We start from the raw sequence: 18,561 nt of genomic DNA, 5'->3' as shown, positions 1-18,561 counted from the left end.
ACAGAGACAGAGACAGAGTCAGGTACAGGGGATTTCCTGCTGGACAAAAGCTGGCGTCTGTCAAAAGCATTTCCCAGCAGCTGACTCCCCCGCCTTTTCTCTTGGCACCCGTCCTGCTGTTCCTTATGCTTCATGCTCCATGTTTCATGTCCCGTATGTCATCCGCTGCTATTTATGCTCTACTCATTACTCTCTACTCTCGGTATTCTTCATATTCTCCACAGTGGCCATAGTATTGCAGCATTCTATGGTCCAGTGATCTTCGGATTTTGCATTTTGAGCCCAAAGCGCGTCCGCAATGCAGTGGCCCCCGTCGCACCAGAGCCACGGACAGCAGGTGCCTCTCCTCTCATTGCCAGTGCCAACGAGCCAATAAATCTAGAATAAGCTGAACTGAACTGAATAAGACTGAATAAACCTGGACACCGTCAACTCCGGGTGCCTTTCATCGAGTGTGCATATACCCAGAGCATGAAGCACAGGCCATATAAACCCTGGTTCCCTTCACCTTTGCTCCACATACTCTCTCACACTCACACACTCACACTTACACACTGACACACACACTCTCACTCTTTCTTTCCAGCCCTTTGTGTCTCTTCAGAAGCACCATCACATCAACCACTTTACATATCTTCATCGACCACCGCCACAGACCATCATGAACACCACCGCACTCATCCCTACCATTGCTGCATATATTGTTGCGGCAGCCGATCCAGTCTGTGTTGACGCGCAGCTTGCTCTGCCGCTCCTCACACAGATTGTTAAAAAGATACGCCAGGAACACCGCGGCCGGGTAATCTGTCCTATCAGCACCGTGACTGGATGTGCTTCTCTATCTCCACACTCACCTACGGTCACCCGCACTCACACATATATCTCAATCATGTCCCTCCTTGTCTTCTTTTGCAGGGTATCGTCCTGTTTGTAGTGCCAGACACGCGTGCTCTCGATCCGAGCCTAGGCCGCTCCTACCAGAGCAACCGCATCAAAGCCACAGTCGTTCAGGGCGCTGCGGCTCCAGAGACAGCCAACGCCCAGATGTGGCAAGCACTCTCAATGGAGTTCGAGGTAATAACGACCTCTGTGGAGATTGCGACCAGCCTTCTGAGGCATCCATTGGTGCACGTCCGAGTGGTAAGTCCTATGATTCCATATCCGCACAAACATACGCCAGAAAGAAGATAGAGTGAACAGTACAGCAGCATGAGCTTTGAAGTGCCTGCAGGCGCCATAGGTTCGAGTCGGTGGTTTGGGCGTTTGAATACGCCGTCGCAAACCTCGGCCCATGGTGTGCAGTCAGTGTATGGCACCCTGCATTGCAGGACTTCAAGGCCAGAGCCATGAGTACGGCGTCAGCGTCGGCTCATGAGAGTCGTCAAGCGATTGACGACTTGACAGCCATTGCGGACAACCTCGAACATGCGCCGCAACCGAACCCCACGATCCGAGGCAAGCTGGATGGGTTGATCAGGATCCTCCAGTCATATCGCAACGAAGCCAATGGCTTCTGCGCGATTGTCCTCGTTGAGCGTGAGGTAATTGCGCGCGTCCTGTGCGAGTTCCTGGCGCAATTCGGACAGGAGTTTGGTCTGGACTTCGTCCGGTCTTCACTGCTTGCTGGTCGCCGAATCAAGAGGGTGGATGTTGGTCGGCGCCGCGAGCAGGCTGCAAGGGAGAAACAGGCGATCAAGGGCTTCCACCGAGGTGACAGGAACCTCCTGGTCACTTCCGAGGCCAACGAGGAGTTTGCCATGGACGCCATCCACTTTGGTTTGGTTGTCAGGTATGTCCTTCAAGGCCTGTTGCGCGTTATATTGATTCGAGTTGAAGCAGTAAGGTCGATCTAACCGCTATCTTTTTTCTTTTTTCTTTCTTCTTGTCCTTGTCCTTGTTCTTTTTTTTTTTTTTTTTTTTTTTTTCCTCCTTTCTCTCTCACTCTCCCTCTCGCTCCCTCTCTTTTACACCCACAATAGGCTCGAACTGCGGGATGAGGACCTCTACGCGTACATAAAGTCGTCCTCTTTGGCTCAAGACCAGGTCAGGGACGTTGTAGTGCTGAGTTCCTGTCGCGACGCGTCCCACCTCGTGCTCGTCACCCCTTCTGCGATCCGGCCGCGAGCACCTGCTGCTCCCAAAATTACCCCTGCCGCAACGTCTGCTGTCGGCAACATTGTGTTCAAGTTCGTCATTTCTCTCAACTTTTTCGTGCGGGATTTAACACTAGGCTAGGGCCGCCTGACCACGCAGACGAGCGTCATGGTAAGCAATCAAATCCTCAATCAAAACCACCCTGCAACGAGCAGTAGTGGCTCCAAAAGACAGCGAGCTAATCCGAAAGTAAGGGCGGACAAGGCTAAGCTGGGGCGAGCTTTCCTTGAGGATGGTTGGGACGAGGTTCTGGCTGCAGCCGTAGTGCTTGTTGGCCCTCTACCGGGGATTACATTCTGGAGCAATTTTTGGGATGAATTCCAAGATGCTGCAGCAAGAGCGGCAAACACATTGCCTCGCCCACGGACACAGGACTTCGAGCGTCTTCACGCTGTGGAGGGCATCATAGGGCAGACGTTCGCCTATTGGTGTATGCCCTGGACATGGCCACGCTCCAGTATCAGCGCCTGGAGTTTATCGGGGACTGCGCGCTGGATTTGGTTGCCGTCGAGTACTGAGCGAGGAGATTCCCAGTGAAGGTAAATAGCACGATTTCGACGCTGCAGTCATCGAGTGCCAGAAATGATGTGCTGGCGGTGGTGACCTCCCAGCTACAGCTCCACCATCATATCGAGGCAAAGCAGAACCAGAAGGATAGCCTGAAGCGTGTAGCCAGCCTAGTCGGTACGGAGGTGCAGGTGCCACCAGGACTGAATTTCTTATACTACTTGAAGGGTCTTAAGCTCACAAAGAGCGCCGGTGATCTGCTCGAGGCTGTTTTTGGGGCCGTTTTTGTAGACTCAAAATTCGAGCTGACAGCTGTGGCCGGTATATTCGAGCGATGCATGTCGCCCTTGCTGGAGAAGCACATTGCACAATACAGCGATAGTATATATTAAATAGAAAAATAAAATAAAAAAATAAGAAAAGATAGAAAGGCTTTTGTGTCCGATAGCAGGGTGTGCACGGCAGGAGTAAGGTGTTGAAGCTCAAAGTACAAAATCCTAATACCTAGTCGATACAGCGCAATTCAGCAAGGAACCATAGGAGGAGTGTCTGCTTCATGAATCCACTAGTTGCTTGATGTAGCGTATATGCGCTTTTTGCATGGTATCATTGTGGATGGGACGATCTACATCATCCCACACACAAACATACTTTGGGCGACCCAACACTCCATGCAATCGCTACCAAGGCAGGAGGTTATGAGCCACTTGAGATCACTTGATGATCCAAAGAACCCTGATGACTTGCTCGGCGCTGTCTTCGGGGCGGGTTTAACGGACTTCAGCTGACAGCAGTCGCCTGAGCCATTGAGTGCTGCATGCGGCCTGCGCTTAGCCAGCAATTTGCATAGAGAGGCATCTATTAAAGGTATTTCCCAAGAAACGTCCAATCCTATTTGGGAAACAATATATGAAGCGAGAGCATTAAAGCTTTGAAAGTGAGAACGATTGGAGTCAAGAGCGCAACTAAGTATCATTTCACAAATGGGTCATGAACTCATTAGTTATCGATAAGCCGTGTATGTACTGTAATATCTCACTGTCTCGAGCTCATTGGTCGTCTCGGCAGCTTTGGCGAGATATTTCATGGATCAGTATTCGGCCGCGAGCACGCTCAACACGCAATCACCCACCGGTTCCAGAGGCTCGAACTAGTGAAGTCGAGGTCCAACGCGTAGTAAAGCAGGGCGAAGTCGTTGAAAGAGCAGCCAATGGCGTACAAGTACATCGTTCGGAAATTTTCATTCGTGCTGGAGGTGGTTTCGGTCTGAAGCATTCACTCCAATTGAAAATATATAGATAGGCGACAATGTATGTTTTTCCTTACTCATCCTCCAGCAATCAAAGCCTATCTACAAAGAGCCCTAACTCATGCTCTAATCTAGATTTATTGATGCGACGCAACTTTTCCGCGACATCGACAAGGTCTTGAAAGACACTTTTTGCGTCGTCCAACTTCTTTTTTGATGGACTTGATTCCGGCGATACGTATTCTTGAAGAATGGCAGCGGCGGGAGAGCGGAGAACAAAAGTGATCTTCTCCTTGTTTGGCCTCTGAGGAAACCGATAGTCCATGTCCGAATCATCAGCCTCATGAATCTCGTCTTCCTTAACAAAACCATTCTCCTTGTACTGCTTGAAAACGTCCCTGAATCTTTCATCTCCAATTATTCTCATGGCAGACTCAAGGACCGACTTGGAAGGGTCTTCGGTATTGCACATGCTGACATAATTGAAGACGGCAACGTTTTCTTCCCCGAACGAATAGCAAAAAAAATGCAGAGGAAAATGCTTAAACAAAACACGCGTTACCGGAAGACATAAAGGTTCAGGCTAGTTGATCCTATTCCCAGCTACGCAGCATTCATGAGTACACAGCGTACATGAGTGCAGGGTTTGACGTTCTGACATGTGCTGGCTGCACCCCCTATCATCTCGTAACCACGCGCTGGCGCTGCTTAAGCCCAACCCACAGATAAATGGCCCTCCGGGTGTCCCCCATGTGTTCGGCTGATTATTCTCCGCGCGATTGCGGTTAGCACTTTCACGTTACCTTTACCGAGCCGCTTAATGAGAGAGGGAGTAAGAGCGTGGGATACCTGCAGGGGTTGCCACCAATTTCAGACACAGCCACCCCAGCGTGCACGTGCCCCAAATCTTTGTTGGCCACACAGCTCTTTTTTTTCTCTTCTCTTTTCTTCTTCACTCCTCACCCCCCCCCCCCCCCCCCCCCCCCTCCCTCACTCTCCCTTCTGCACTATTCACTCCCTTCTGCGCTCTTCACTATCTTTCACACAGCGGACAAGACCACCACGGTAAGCAAACAGAGCTACAAAGCTCCTCCTCTTTTCCTTTCCTGCCAACTGGCAACACAACCACAACCACTGCCACTACCACTCCTGCTGCCACTGCACCCCTTGTACCCACTTCTACTGCCACTGCACCTCCTGGTACGTGCTCCACTTCTGTTTCTCGTCCACTGACCACTTGGCCTTGCTCGGTCCTACCCTACCCTGCCCTTCCTCTCCTTCCTTCTGTCCCTTGACAGAGCAGCACCTCTTTCGTCTCTGCTCCCACAACAGACCCCCACAAGGTAGGCAAAGCGCGTCCACACCACCTTCCCTTGCACACAACCAACCTCCTTGCTCACTTGCTGAGCTTTGTCATTAAGGCAGGGGCCCCCAGAGCGTTTTTAGTCCCTTTTCACGTGTCCACGTGGGTGTGCTTTATAAATGCATAGAATATGGCAGCTAGTATCAGTGCCATTTCGTGTGTGCCGGTTTGAAGAAGATTTGTTGCAGCACAACGGCAGCCAGGCGCAGTGCGACGGGTCCTACCACTGACCTACATGTGGATTCCTCACGCTGTGGAGGATGAAGCATTGGGCATGTCGCACAGCATTTAAGTGTGTGCGGGGTGAGGGTAGGGCCTTAGAGCCACGATCCAACAATGGCCCCCGAGTGCTCCATTTAGTGACACAACGGCACACGCCCTTTCTGGTGTTGCACTACCCCCTGTTGCTTCATGTACAGCATGCAAGCGCACCACTCCTTCTGCTCATGGGCATAGTGTGCTGGGGCCCTCTTTTGAGCCCATACGGCGCAGCACACTGGGTAGATGGCAAACGCAATACCGCTTGGGATATTACACAGCGAGCAGCATCCTCTATCTCCACAATTTTCTGCACAGTTGTTCTTCTTTCCGTTTCCACTTCGGATTCTTGTGTGCTCCTTGAGCGCCAAGATGGAAATATGGATGTTTGAAACCGGATGGGTAGCTCGCTGTCCTTTTCTATGTAGTTTGTTTCTCGTTTCTTTTTGTTCTGCTGGTTCTCAGTTCCCCAAGGCAAAGCGAGACAAAGGCGGGGGGATGGGTTGTGGAAGTTAGCGCGCCTTCACAGGCTGTGTGATATTGGCAAGTTACGTCTACAGAGCTAACAATTTCTTTTTTCTTTTGCATGTTCTCTCTCTTTATGGTTGCAAACACAACAACGCGAGCACGATGCGCACTGGACGACACCAAACGGCACCGGAAGGTATTGGACGGTCCTGGTCGGCACCAGACGAGAGTACGACGACACCAGAGTGGCACTGGAACAGCAGCAGGACGTATTCAGGGCGATTGAACCGGATGGTCGAGCAGGGCAGGGCGAATGAACAATACAGTCGAGTAAGGACGGCTTGAATGCAAATAAACAATCATATCACACATAACAAGTGCACGGGCACCAGCAATGCTAACGAAAGTGATGCGGAGCTTGTTGCTTTGGACGCATCGCCATGTTGTTTCTTTCGTCTTCGTCTTTGTCTTCGTCTTTGTTTTCGTCTTTGTTTTAGTTCTCGCATGCCTGAACGTATGCAGCTCATCGCCGATCTGGGCATGTGGATTGTCCTTGTAAGTGCGGATGACGAGGAAAAAGAGGAAGAAGACGCAGTCCTTCTTTACGCCATGGTTGCGAATTCTCGATCCATCCATTACCTACAACCATGCAATCGACAAGCTTATTTCCTTCTGAATATCTTTCTCAACCTTCAAGCAACCAGTGTTGCACGACTTTTAGCACTACGAAAGAGGACTTTTCTGCCGTATGTATCCTTAATCGAGATTATCAGTGTTCCACAACAATACAGCATACTCCTAGGTAGATTCCTAGCGGCACCTGGCTGTCGTTTTGTCTGGATTTGGACATTATGGAAACAAGTAGGTGTTTTCGAGCCGACCTTTGAGCTTGGGACTGAAACAGGTACAATGACGCTGTGCAAAAAGCGAATGATAACCGCGTTGTTGTCCATCGTGCATGAGTGAGTGCATGGCCGAACGAGAAATGAAGGGAGGAAATTGGTCAAATAATGTGTGAGGAAGGCTTTCCAGTTGCATTGGATTCATTGATGGGATGACTATACTTCTATCCCAGGAGCCCGCCATGGATGGAGAAGTATACTTTGACAAGAAAAAGGTACGGAGTTTTGCATCATGGCCAGATATGATCTACCCATCACTCATCTTTACTGACAGGTGTTTTTAATAGAAATTCTGTTGCCATGCAGACTGTTTGCGATGTGGATAGACAGAACGTGACGATGCATGTGGGTTGCCCAGGAACTTGCGCGGACTATAAGGTCTACAATCGGATGAAAGTATACAAGAATCTGGAGTTGCACTTCTTACTCAGCGAGAACCTCCTTGCTGACTCTGCGCATAGACTCACAAAGTACTTCATCCCTGCATACTAAGTCTCCTGCAGCGAACCACCCTGACAATACTGCTTTCAACTATTGCTTGGCTATGTCCTGTGTCCGCGATGAACACTGTATCGGCGTATTGAAATCTCGGTGGAGCTTACTCAGGGAAATGAGGATATGTATCCGCAATGAAGATGTGCGGTCATTGTTTGAATGAGCGATGGGATGTTGTGTGCTGCTCAACACGCCAGCATTCCTTGGCGATGCTTGGAAAAAGATGTACGCGGAAGATGTTCACCTTCGACGCCAGCCTAACTGATACGACAGCGACCGCTATAACAGTACGGAAAGAGCTTGAAGGAAACAGCGCTCGAAACAAATCGCGCAAAGGGTAATTTATTGGAGCGATATCGATGTGATATCGACATGATAATAAAGTACTTGTAAGAATTTCTTCGCCGCGTCAAGGAACTCCAGAATTTGGCCCAACGGCTGTTTTAATCAACAATACTGTTCATAAGCTGGTGCTTGTTCGTACCTGATGCGACCTTCTGTGTGGACTGAGGCTTCTCTTCCTCCAACTGCAGGTTCTTCTCTTCGATGGATTCTAAAACTAAGCGAAAAGTACATAGCACGTAAAGATATGTCAACGAAGACGAAAGCAACCAGCATCCGGTTTGGGAGGCGCTCTGCGTGCGTCGGATTGTTTAGAAACTCTGCTCAGGGAGCTTTATCCATCAAAGAGCCGTCGTTTGAGCGTGGAGCCGAACCTTGGGCTAGCCAGCGTTAATAAAGGCTGCTCCCAGCTGCTTTCCGAGGCAAAATCAACACTGGCCATCATCCTTCTATTTGCAACAACGCATTTTCTCGTACTGAATCCAGGACTTCCAAGATCAACGTCCTCAGGTCCCACGAAATGTTTTTCAGGCGCAAGTGCGCTCCTCCAGGCCTTTTTGTTGTCCTAAATATCCTCGGCATCCTGGACACGTGTGGCATCCTCAATATTCTCTGCATGCTCAGCGTTGTTTAAAATCCCCTGCATCCTCTGCATCCTTCTCTCGAGACTTCGTAGCACTGCATCCTCGAGTAGTCTTCCCAGAGGTCATTGCTTGATCAAACTAACCCTCATGTGCCAGATCGACATTCGGCTTTCGTCCAAACATAGCATCCATCCTATCGTAGCCGTGACACATATGCTCCCGGTTCTGTTTGGCCATCTGGATCTCTCCAGCGAGATCAGCTATGGCAACATCGAACTCAGTATCGTCGACTGCTGCCTTGACCTGAAAGAGACCGTATCTATATCTCAAAGTGCGCTCCTCATTGCTTTTCCTGTAATGTTGCAAGGTTCATCGGACACTGTATTGAAACAGTTAGTCAGCACCTTCCAGGCATTTTCGCGCTTGTTGTTTCTCCTATACGGTTTATGTTGCCTGCCCTAAAGACCACCGCCCTATTCGATTCGATTTCAAGCCATCTGGAACAGATATCGACATCAAAGTCATTAAAACAAAGAGTGTCAGCTTCCTTCTGTTTCATATGGCGCGTCGTTCGTCACCACTATCTCCTTACCCTTCTCCGCTTTCCTTTGCGATCATATTGAGGCTTCCCGGCTTCTTCCAAAGTAAAAAAAAAAAAAATCATTGGCCATATTTAACTCTGGGAACATCAAGTTTAGCATATGATCAGGTGTCGATTGAACGGCGCCTAAAAATGGATATCTCGCCACGCACCGTCTTCTTTGGAAGTGATGTTAGACGACTGCTGCGCTAGAGAGTGCTTTGTAGGAGCTAATTGAGGTTCCATACGAGACTCTATCGTCAAATCGAGAGTGGATGATGGCGGATGTGAGCAAGTGAAAGGGATTTTTGTGCATTCTTGTTTTTTTACATTTCTGCATTTTTGCATGCCAGGAGGAAGTAAGCTGTGTGATGCCTGAAGCAGAGCACAAATGAAATATAAATGGAAAGGTCTGAACCGCTTCAACAACCGTTCCAACGGCTTTCCGTTCCGTTTTCACTCCATTCTCACTCTCTTCAGATGGAATTGCAGCGGAGCACAAATGGAACATACATACAAAAGTTTGGGACCCCGAATATATATGCCATGGTGTCAGCAGGCTTCGCCTAGTCCCCACAGCAGTTCAGCGCACTGCTGAAGTTGAACCTCCCAGCATATCAGGAGCTTATCTACACCTGGAACAGGCAGCGAGCGTTTAACCCGATAAGGCCCTTCTGCTCACCTTAGACTTGCCTTCTGGTCAATCCCTGTCGCTCGCAGGCGCCATGAAGAGGACATCCTACCGAGTGTTAACTATCGTTCTTGGTCTGAATAGATTGTACTTGCTGAAGTGATCAAGTGCGCCGGACCTAACTATGGAATAATCTGTGTATGCGTACCCAAGTATGACGGAAACGCGGGTTGTCGGAGGAGTGCTGGGCGATGCCGATGCAGACCTGTTTAAGGATACAGTTGCAGGATGGGTATGTATCACATTAAGTGATAGATATCCGCTGAGCAGAAACACGCAGTCGGTGAATAGGAGCGAGGATAACCGTTGATTGTTGATGCAAGCCAAGGCATGCGAGGCTAGAGTGAAAAGAGAATAGAAAACTTTTTCAGAGCGATATCTGTGTTCTGGGGACAGCTGTGCAGAAAAGATCGAAGAAGCATTCCCATGCTTGGCCATGATAGACTGCAAGACCATGGGATGCTGTTCGTAGCAGCTGCTTGCGCGATATGGCAACAAAAAAAAAAAAAAAGAACGCGAAAACGAAAACAAAGACGAAAACAAAGACGAAGACAAAGACGAAGACGAAAGAAACAACATGGCGATGCGTCCAAAGCAACAAGCTCCGCATCACTTTCGTTAGCATTGCTGGTGCCCGTGCACTTGTTATGTGTGATATGATTGTTTATTTGCATTCAAGCCGTCCTTACTCGACTGTATTGTTCATTCGCCCTGCCCTGCTCGACCATCCGGTTCAATCGCCCTGAATACGTCCTGCTGCTGTTCCAGTGCCACTCTGGTGTCGTCGTACTCTCGTCTGGTGCCGACCAGGACCGTCCAATACCTTCCGGTGCCGTTTGGTGTCGTCCAGTGCGCATCGTGCTCGCGTTGTTGTGTTTGCAACCATAAAGAGAGAGAACATGCAAAAGAAAAAAGAAATTGTTAGCTCTGTAGACGTAACTTGCCAATATCACACAGCCTGTGAAGGCGCGCTAACTTCCACAACCCATCCCCCCGCCTTTGTCTCGCTTTGCCTTGGGGAACTGAGAACCAGCAGAACAAAAAGAAACGAGAAACAAACTACATAGAAAAGGACAGCGAGCTACCCATCCGGTTTCAAACATCCATATTTCCATCTTGGCGCTCAAGGAGCACACAAGAATCCGAAGTGGAAACGGAAAGAAGAACAACTGTGCAGAAAATTGTGGAGATAGAGGATGCTGCTCGCTGTGTAATATCCCAAGCGGTATTGCGTTTGCCATCTACCCAGTGTGCTGCGCCGTATGGGCTCAAAAGAGGGCCCCAGCACACTATGCCCATGAGCAGAAGGAGTGGTGCGCTTGCATGCTGTACATGAAGCAACAGGGGGTAGTGCAACACCAGAAAGGGCGTGTGCCGTTGTGTCACTAAATGGAGCACTCGGGGGCCATTGTTGGATCGTGGCTCTAAGGCCCTACCCTCACCCCGCACACACTTAAATGCTGTGCGACATGCCCAATGCTTCATCCTCCACAGCGTGAGGAATCCACATGTAGGTCAGTGGTAGGACCCGTCGCACTGCGCCTGGCTGCCGTTGTGCTGCAACAAATCTTCTTCAAACCGGCACACACGAAATGGCACTGATACTAGCTGCCATATTCTATGCATTTATAAAGCACACCCACGTGGACACGTGAAAAGGGACTAAAAACGCTCTGGGGGCCCCTGCCTTAATGACAAAGCTCAGCAAGTGAGCAAGGAGGTTGGTTGTGTGCAAGGGAAGGTGGTGTGGACGCGCTTTGCCTACCTTGTGGGGGTCTGTTGTGGGAGCAGAGACGAAAGAGGTGCTGCTCTGTCAAGGGACAGAAGGAAGGAGAGGAAGGGCAGGGTAGGGTAGGACCGAGCAAGGCCAAGTGGTCAGTGGACGAGAAACAGAAGTGGAGCACGTACCAGGAGGTGCAGTGGCAGTAGAAGTGGGTACAAGGGGTGCAGTGGCAGCAGGAGTGGTAGTGGCAGTGGTTGTGGTTGTGTTGCCAGTTGGCAGGAAAGGAAAAGAGGAGGAGCTTTGTAGCTCTGTTTGCTTACCGTGGTGGTCTTGTCCGCTGTGTGAAAGATAGTGAAGAGCGCAGAAGGGAGTGAATAGTGCAGAAGGGAGAGTGAGGGAGGGGGGGGGGGGGGGGGGGGGGGTGAGGAGTGAAGAAGAAAAGAGAAGAGAAAAAAAAGAGCTGTGTGGCCAACAAAGATTTGGGGCACGTGCACGCTGGGGTGGCTGTGTCTGAAATTGGTGGCAACCCCTGCAGGTATCCCACGCTCTTACTCCCTCTCTCATTAAGCGGCTCGGTAAAGGTAACGTGAAAGTGCTAACCGCAATCGCGCGGAGAATAATCAGCCGAACACATGGGGGACACCCGGAGGGCCATTTATCTGTGGGTTGGGCTTAAGCAGCGCCAGCGCGTGGTTACGAGATGATAGGGGGTGCAGCCAGCACATGTCAGAACGTCAAACCCTGCACTCATGTACGCTGTGTACTCATGAATGCTGCGTAGCTGGGAATAGGATCAACTAGCCTGAACCTTTATGTCTTCCGGTAACGCGTGTTTTGTTTAAGCATTTTCCTCTGCATTTTTTTTGCTATTCGTTCGGGGAAGAAAACGTTGCCGTCTTCAATTATGTCAGCATGTGCAATACCGAAGACCCTTCCAAGTCGGTCCTTGAGTCTGCCATGAGAATAATTGGAGATGAAAGATTCAGGGACGTTTTCAAGCAGTACAAGGAGAATGGTTTTGTTAAGGAAGACGAGATTCATGAGGCTGATGATTCGGACATGGACTATCGGTTTCCTCAGAGGCCAAACAAGGAGAAGATCACTTTTGTTCTCCGCTCTCCCGCCGCTGCCATTCTTCAAGAATACGTATCGCCGGAATCAAGTCCATCAAAAAAGAAGTTGGACGACGCAAAAAGTGTCTTTCAAGACCTTGTCGATGTCGCGGAAAAGTTGCGTCGCATCAATAAATCTAGATTAGAGCATGAGTTAGGGCTCTTTGTAGATAGGCTTTGATTGCTGGAGGATGAGTAAGGAAAAACATACATTGTCGCCTATCTATATATTTTCAATTGGAGTGAATGCTTCAGACCGAAACCACCTCCAGCACGAATGAAAATTTCCGAACGATGTACTTGTACGCCATTGGCTGCTCTTTCAACGACTTCGCCCTGCTTTACTACGCGTTGGACCTCGACTTCACTAGTTCGAGCCTCTGGAACCGGTGGGTGATTGCGTGTTGAGCGTGCTCGCGGCCGAATACTGATCCATGAAATATCTCGCCAAAGCTGCCGAGACGACCAATGAGCTCGAGACAGTGAGATATTACAGTACATACACGGCTTATCGATAACTAATGAGTTCATGACCCATTTGTGAAATGATACTTAGTTGCGCTCTTGACTCCAATCGTTCTCACTTTCAAAGCTTTAATGCTCTCGCTTCATATATTGTTTCCCAAATAGGATTGGACGTTTCTTGGGAAATACCTTTAATAGATGCCTCTCTATGCAAATTGCTGGCTAAGCGCAGGCCGCATGCAGCACTCAATGGCTCAGGCGACTGCTGTCAGCTGAAGTCCGTTAAACCCGCCCCGAAGACAGCGCCGAGCAAGTCATCAGGGTTCTTTGGATCATCAAGTGATCTCAAGTGGCTCATAACCTCCTGCCTTGGTAGCGATTGCATGGAGTGTTGGGTCGCCCAAAGTATGTTTGTGTGTGGGATGATGTAGATCGTCCCATCCACAATGATACCATGCAAAAAGCGCATATACGCTACATCAAGCAACTAGTGGATTCATGAAGCAGACACTCCTCCTATGGTTCCTTGCTGAATTGCGCTGTATCGACTAGGTATTAGGATTTTGTACTTTGAGCTTCAACACCTTACTCCTGCCGTGCACACCCTGCTATCGGACACAAAAGCCTTTCTATCTTTTCTTATTTTTTTATTTTATTTTTCTATTTAATATATACTATCGCTGTATTGTGCAATGTGCTTCTCCAGCAAGGGCGACATGCATCGCTCGAATATACCGGCCACAGCTGTCAGCTCGAATTTTGAGTCTACAAAAACGGCCCCAAAAACAGCCTCGAGCAGATCACCGGCGCTCTTTGTGAGCTTAAGACCCTTCAAGTAGTATAAGAAATTCAGTCCTGGTGGCACCTGCACCTCCGTACCGACTAGGCTGGCTACACGCTTCAGGCTATCCTTCTGGTTCTGCTTTGCCTCGATATGATGGTGGAGCTGTAGCTGGGAGGTCACCACCGCCAGCACATCATTTCTGGCACTCGATGACTGCAGCGTCGAAATCGTGCTATTTACCTTCACTGGGAATCTCCTCGCTCAGTACTCGACGGCAACCAAATCCAGCGCGCAGTCCCCGATAAACTCCAGGCGCTGATACTGGAGCGTGGCCATGTCCAGGGCATACACCAATAGGCGAACGTCTGCCCTATGATGCCCTCCACAGCGTGAAGACGCTCGAAGTCCTGTGTCCGTGGGCGAGGCAATGTGTTTGCCGCTCTTGCTGCAGCATCTTGGAATTCATCCCAAAAATTGCTCCAGAATGTAATCCCCGGTAGAGGGCCAACAAGCACTACGGCTGCAGCCAGAACCTCGTCCCAACCATCCTCAAGGAAAGCTCGCCCCAGCTTAGCCTTGTCCGCCCTTACTTTCGGATTAGCTCGCTGTCTTTTGGAGCCACTACTGCTCGTTGCAGGGTGGTTTTGATTGAGGATTTGATTGCTTACCATGACGCTCGTCTGCGTGGTCAGGCGGCCCTAGCCTAGTGTTAAATCCCGCACGAAAAAGTTGAGAGAAATGACGAACTTGAACACAATGTTGCCGACAGCAGACGTTGCGGCAGGGGTAATTTTGGGAGCAGCAGGTGCTCGCGGCCGGATCGCAGAAGGGGTGACGAGCACGAGGTGGGACGCGTCGCGACAGGAACTCAGCACTACAACGTCCCTGACCTGGTCTTGAGCCAAAGAGGACGACTTTATGTACGCGTAGAGGTCCTCATCCCGCAGTTCGAGCCTATTGTGGGTGTAAAAGAGAGGGAGCGAGAGGGAGAGTGAGAGAGAAAGGAGGAAAAAAAAAAAAAAAAAAAAAAAAAGAACAAGGACAAGGACAAGAAGAAAGAAAAAAGAAAAAAGATAGCGGTTAGATCGACCTTACTGCTTCAACTCGAATCAATATAACGCGCAACAGGCCTTGAAGGACATACCTGACAACCAAACCAAAGTGGATGGCGTCCATGGCAAACTCCTCGTTGGCCTCGGAAGTGACCAGGAGGTTCCTGTCACCTCGGTGGAAGCCCTTGATCGCCTGTTTCTCCCTTGCAGCCTGCTCGCGGCGCCGACCAACATCCACCCTCTTGATTCGGCGACCAGCAAGCAGTGAAGACCGGACGAAGTCCAGACCAAACTCCTGTCCGAATTGCGCCAGGAACTCGCACAGGACGCGCGCAATTACCTCACGCTCAACGAGGACAATCGCGCAGAAGCCATTGGCTTCGTTGCGATATGACTGGAGGATCCTGATCAACCCATCCAGCTTGCCTCGGATCGTGGGGTTCGGTTGCGGCGCATGTTCGAGGTTGTCCGCAATGGCTGTCAAGTCGTCAATCGCTTGACGACTCTCATGAGCCGACGCTGACGCCGTACTCATGGCTCTGGCCTTGAAGTCCTGCAATGCAGGGTGCCATACACTGACTGCACACCATGGGCCGAGGTTTGCGACGGCGTATTCAAACGCCCAAACCACCGACTCGAACCTATGGCGCCTGCAGGCACTTCAAAGCTCATGCTGCTGTACTGTTCACTCTATCTTCTTTCTGGCGTATGTTTGTGCGGATATGGAATCATAGGACTTACCACTCGGACGTGCACCAATGGATGCCTCAGAAGGCTGGTCGCAATCTCCACAGAGGTCGTTATTACCTCGAACTCCATTGAGAGTGCTTGCCACATCTGGGCGTTGGCTGTCTCTGGAGCCGCAGCGCCCTGAACGACTGTGGCTTTGATGCGGTTGCTCTGGTAGGAGCGGCCTAGGCTCGGATCGAGAGCACGCGTGTCTGGCACTACAAACAGGACGATACCCTGCAAAAGAAGACAAGGAGGGACATGATTGAGATATATGTGTGAGTGCGGGTGACCGTAGGTGAGTGTGGAGATAGAGAAGCACATCCAGTCACGGTGCTGATAGGACAGATTACCCGGCCGCGGTGTTCCTGGCGTATCTTTTTAACAATCTGTGTGAGGAGCGGCAGAGCAAGCTGCGCGTCAACACAGACTGGATCGGCTGCCGCAACAATATATGCAGCAATGGTAGGGATGAGTGCGGTGGTGTTCATGATGGTCTGTGGCGGTGGTCGATGAAGATATGTAAAGTGGTTGATGTGATGGTGCTTCTGAAGAGACACAAAGGGCTGGAAAGAAAGAGTGAGAGTGTGTGTGTCAGTGTGTAAGTGTGAGTGTGTGAGTGTGAGAGAGTATGTGGAGCAAAGGTGAAGGGAACCAGGGTTTATATGGCCTGTGCTTCATGCTCTGGGTATATGCACACTCGATGAAAGGCACCCGGAGTTGACGGTGTCCAGGTTTATTCAGTCTTATTCAGTTCAGTTCAGCTTATTCTAGATTTATTGGCTCGTTGGCACTGGCAATGAGAGGAGAGGCACCTGCTGTCCGTGGCTCTGGTGCGACGGGGGCCACTGCATTGCGGACGCGCTTTGGGCTCAAAATGCAAAATCCGAAGATCACTGGACCATAGAATGCTGCAATACTATGGCCACTGTGGAGAATATGAAGAATACCGAGAGTAGAGAGTAATGAGTAGAGCATAAATAGCAGCGGATGACATACGGGACATGAAACATGGAGCATGAAGCATAAGGAACAGCAGGACGGGTGCCAAGAGAAAAGGCGGGGGAGTCAGCTGCTGGGAAATGCTTTTGACAGACGCCAGCTTTTGTCCAGCAGGAAATCCCCTGTACCTGACTCTGTCTCTGTCTCTGTCTCTGTCTCTGTCTCTGTCTCTGTCTCTGTCTCTGTCTCTGTCTCTGTCTCTGTCTCTGTCTCTGTCTCTGTCTCTGTCTCTGTCTTTCTCGTTGTCGATCAGAAATGATCGTTGGCGCACAAGAAGAAGACGAGCAAGTGCGGCAGTCGACCCTCATCGGTGCGACGCGAGAGACGTGTGGATGGAGCGGCACAGGACAAATGAGCAGCACTATCGAGGAAAGCAGCGTGCAGAAGCAGCAGTGATCCATGGGTTGGATGTTGCCAAATGAGGTTAAACCTAACCCAAAAAGGAAACGCCCAATCTCTGATAACGGTTGAGGCAAAAGAACACCAACCTCCTTTTTTTGATATGGAGCTGGGGCCTGTCCCTATACATGGTTCCCACCCTCACCCACGATTCTGTATGCATACACTCCCGTGCAGAAAAGAAAGAAGAGAGAGGGAGAGAGGGAGAGAGGAAGACTGCCTGGACGTTGGTCGCTTCACTTGCTTGCTATTCAATCTGCTACAGGGAGTAAATAGCAGGGTCCCTCTGAGGAAAGACGTATCTTTAATTATTCGGCTTATGGCAGTGGACTCAGCAGACTAGTATACAAAGGCAAGTTCAAGTGAACAGGACCACGACGACAGCAGCAGCAAGAGTAACAGCAAGAGCAACAGCACCAGCAGCAATGGCAACAACGCGTACATCGAAGCTGAGCACGTCCACAACATTGTCGCTCCTGCACCTTTCGCGCATGCAGACAAGAGGCGCAGTCGACAAACTCCACAGCCTGGTTTGTCTAATAGATTTCCTATTCAATAGATCTATCTCTAGCTAAATTGATAAATTTTCTTATGTGCTGCTGTGTTTGCAGTTATGAAGGCTGGCACAAAATCCATGCAGAATAGTTCGTATTCGAGTAGTGCCTTTCAATAGACCTATTCTGTCTCTAATGAATGCATTTCCACGTGTGTCTCGCTCATCATGCGAACGCCATGTACGAACTGGTGGCAAAACACGGGCCTACCTCGACCTGAATGAAACAGACGGCTCTCATCTGCGCGTTCACAGCTGCGCCCCGTACGCGATAGTGCCCAAGGAAAATATGTTTGTTCGGAAATACCATCGTGTGCCTGGCTGAGTGAGACACACGGCACTGTGAGCGTTCATTTCATGCGCACTTGTACTCTAACGTTGCTGCTCACGGACGTTAATGGACCCTGCGCCTCAAGTGCCTTGTGCTTCAAGTGCCTTGTGCTATGCGAAGACAAGGACGAAGGATACCATCTCATGATGCAATACCAAAAGGACTACTAGCATAATCGACATTTAAAAAATGTTGGCCTTACATGGAGTTAGTATAGGGGTTGCCAACTAACAGTGTCAACCCGGTTGTCAAATAGATTGTCCCTATCGCTGAAGATAGTAAAAAAAAAAAAGTCACTGTCCGAGATCGAACTCAAGCTAGGAGATGCCATTAGCGGGTGCTCCCGGTATGTCCCTCCAGACTTAAACAGGTGGGATTCAAGCCGCATTCCTAGTTTTTTTTTTTTCGCGTTCACAAGGGTCTGATATACCTGATTATTCCTTTATTTGCATTCGTTCCCTAAGTGCATTGTATCCCTAACTGCACGCTTATAAAAATAGGCTCCCTAACTGCACGCCCTTCGTCGCGTGCTCATGGGGATTTATGTTAATAAAAAAAAAAAAAATCCCTACCTGCACGCCCTGCAGCGGCGGTTGACAACCACGGAGGGGATGGGGAATACTACCCTTTTTGTAACACGTAGCCTTCAGCTTTTAACGCACTGATGAGGTGTGGCAATTGCTGCATAGGCCCTAGGCGACTGAGGATCGGCTCTGCTTCGGCGTGAATGGCAACTGTTGTAAATCATTGCTAGTTAGCTCCGATGGATTTGCAGTGCCAATCGATTCGAGAGACGATTCTTTATATAAAAAAAGCAG

The 18,561-nt window shown here is 49.8% G+C and overlaps 5 protein-coding genes across 5 annotated transcripts; 3 read left to right on the top strand and 2 right to left on the bottom strand.

Annotated features, from left to right (window-relative positions):
• Positions 1–376: 376 nt before the first annotated feature.
• Positions 377–3,053, top strand: BC939DRAFT_532763 (uncharacterized protein; the record flags this gene model as incomplete). Its single annotated transcript, XM_051561672.1, has 5 exons — positions 377–799; positions 916–1,140; positions 1,329–1,789; positions 1,980–2,211; positions 2,721–3,053. Exons 1-5 carry the CDS (start codon positions 662–664, stop codon positions 3,051–3,053), a joined length of 1,389 nt encoding a protein of 462 aa, XP_051407509.1. The 5' UTR covers positions 377–661.
• Positions 3,054–5,208: 2,155 nt separating this feature from the next.
• Positions 5,209–6,010, top strand: BC939DRAFT_465879 (uncharacterized protein; the record flags this gene model as incomplete). The annotated part of the gene is made up of 1 exon (XM_051557574.1): positions 5,209–6,010. A coding segment is annotated over one exon (300 nt), but the record flags the coding sequence as incomplete, so codon positions are not given.
• Positions 6,011–10,601: 4,591 nt separating this feature from the next.
• On the bottom strand, positions 10,602–11,403 carry BC939DRAFT_465876 (uncharacterized protein). Its single transcript, XM_051557573.1, has 2 exons — positions 11,036–11,403; positions 10,602–10,990 (listed from the first exon to the last, which is right to left on the bottom strand). The coding sequence occupies exons 1-2, from the start codon at positions 11,076–11,078 to the stop codon at positions 10,689–10,691; spliced, it is 345 nt and encodes a 114-aa protein (XP_051407507.1). The 5' UTR covers positions 11,079–11,403; the 3' UTR covers positions 10,602–10,688.
• Positions 11,404–12,228: 825 nt separating this feature from the next.
• BC939DRAFT_481152 (uncharacterized protein) lies at positions 12,229–12,609 on the top strand (the record flags this gene model as incomplete). Its single annotated transcript, XM_051559000.1, has 1 exon — positions 12,229–12,609. One exon carries the CDS (start codon positions 12,229–12,231, stop codon positions 12,607–12,609), a length of 381 nt encoding a protein of 126 aa, XP_051407506.1.
• A 948-nt stretch (positions 12,610–13,557) lies between these two features.
• BC939DRAFT_532762 (uncharacterized protein) lies at positions 13,558–16,234 on the bottom strand (the record flags this gene model as incomplete). The annotated part of the gene is made up of 5 exons (XM_051561671.1): positions 15,812–16,234; positions 15,471–15,695; positions 14,822–15,282; positions 14,400–14,631; positions 13,558–13,890 (listed from the first exon to the last, which is right to left on the bottom strand). The coding sequence occupies exons 1-5, from the start codon at positions 15,947–15,949 to the stop codon at positions 13,558–13,560; spliced, it is 1,389 nt and encodes a 462-aa protein (XP_051407505.1). The 5' UTR covers positions 15,950–16,234.
• Positions 16,235–18,561: the final 2,327 nt, after the last annotated feature.

This window comes from Gamsiella multidivaricata (genome assembly GCF_025024155.1).
Source record: "Gamsiella multidivaricata strain RSA 2152 chromosome Unknown BC939scaffold_93, whole genome shotgun sequence".
Classification (NCBI taxonomy): domain Eukaryota; kingdom Fungi; phylum Mortierellomycota; class Mortierellomycetes; order Mortierellales; family Mortierellaceae; genus Gamsiella; species Gamsiella multidivaricata.
The sequence above is the reverse complement of the archived record's forward strand: the minus strand, read 5'-3'. Positions and strand labels throughout refer to the sequence as shown.